The following is a 1,290-nucleotide window of genomic DNA, read 5'->3' as shown; positions in this document are numbered from 1 at the left end:
CTGCTCCTGCTGCTGCTGCTGCTGCTGCTGCTGTTGCTGCTCCTGCTGCTGCTGCTGCTGCTGCTGCTGCTTTTTGTGTGCTGCTGCTGGTTGCAGTGCTGTCGGAGTTTCTGCTGCTTCTTCTGCTGCTGCCTTCTCGTCCTGCAAAGCCTTGCTGCTGCTGCTGCTGCTGCTGCTGCTCTTGCTGCTGCTGCTTCCCCTGCTGCTGGTACTACTACTGCTGCTTGTACTACTACTACTACTACTATTCCTACTGCTTCTACTGCTGCTGCTGCTTGTACTGCTGCTGCTGCTTCTGCTGCTGCTGCTCCTCCTCCTCCTGCTGCTGCTTCTGCTGCTTCTGCTGCTGCTGCTGCTGCTGCTGCTGCTTCTGCTGCTGCTGCTGCTGCTGCTGCTGCTTCTGCTGCTGCTGCTGCTGCTGCTGCTGCAGGTGAGAGTGTGCGGGGTGTGTTTCGTTTGGTGGATTTGGCGGGTACTGAGCGCAGCAGCAGCGCGGAGACAGCCGGCAGTTTGCTGCTGGAGGGAGCAGCAATAAACAAGTCTCTCTTTTGCTTCTGTCAGTGCATCGATGCTCTTGTATCTAGACAACGTGCTGCTGCTGCTGCTGCTGCTGCTGCTGCTGCTGCAGCTGCTGCTGCAGCTGCAGCTGCTGCTGCTGATGCTGATGCTGCACTGCCACAGCAAGAAGAAGGGGAGACAAAGACAACGACCAATCCAGCTGCAGCAGCAGGAGGACCTGCTGTTGCTCCTTCTGCTGCTGCTCCAGTAAACTTTCGAGGCAGCAAGCTGACGCGGCTGCTGCAGCCGGCGCTGCAGGGGCGCGGCGGTGCTGCTGCTGCTGCGCTGCTGATATGTGTCTCCCCGCAGCAGCAGCATGCACGAGAGAGTTGCTGCTCTCTTGCTGTTGGGTCGAAGGCAATGTACATACAGCCCAAGAAAGAAATACACAGAAAACCCAAACTGCAGCAGCAGCAGCAGCAGCAGCAGCAGCAGCAGCAGAAGCAGCAGCAGGTGCGAGCTCAGAAGGAGACAAACGCATGCATTGAGGACCTTGAGACATCAACAGCAGATGAGGCAGCAGACACAACATCTGCTGCTGCAGCAGCAACAGCGGCAGCAACAGAAGCAGAAGCAGCAGCAGCAGCAGCAGCAGCAGCGGGAGCAGCACGTATCTTACAGGCAGCAGCAAAGGTGCTGCACCCGCAGACAACGAAAGCTGCAGCAGAAACGAAGGAAGCAGCAGCAGCAGCAGCAGCAACAGCAACAGCTGCTGCTGCTGCTGCTGCTGCT

General features: G+C 58.1%; 2 protein-coding genes across 2 annotated transcripts in view; one reads left to right on the top strand and one right to left on the bottom strand.

The window, feature by feature from the left end:
* The window catches only part of EMH_0019840 (uncharacterized protein), a gene marked incomplete at both ends in the record, with an annotated part of 1,381 nt that extends 505 nt beyond the window's left edge, over positions 1-876 (bottom strand). Inside the window, 2 exons of the mRNA XM_013501443.1 lie at positions 3-475; positions 792-876. Of these exons, the coding sequence (XP_013356897.1) occupies positions 3-475; positions 792-876 (558 nt within the window). The remainder of the gene's footprint in view (positions 1-2; positions 476-791) is intronic.
* Positions 877-918: 42 nt separating this feature from the next.
* EMH_0019830 (uncharacterized protein) overlaps positions 919-1,290 on the top strand; it is a gene marked incomplete at both ends in the record, with an annotated part of 1,670 nt that continues 1,298 nt past the window's right edge. The window contains one exon of the mRNA XM_013501442.1: positions 919-1,290. Coding sequence (XP_013356896.1) covers positions 919-1,290 — 372 coding nt within the window.

This window comes from Eimeria mitis, genomic scaffold (genome assembly GCF_000499745.2).
Source record: "Eimeria mitis Houghton genomic scaffold, Emh_scaff689, whole genome shotgun sequence".
Taxonomy (NCBI): domain Eukaryota; phylum Apicomplexa; class Conoidasida; order Eucoccidiorida; family Eimeriidae; genus Eimeria; species Eimeria mitis.
Note: the sequence above shows the minus strand (reverse complement) of the source record. Positions and strands in the feature narration are given on the sequence as shown.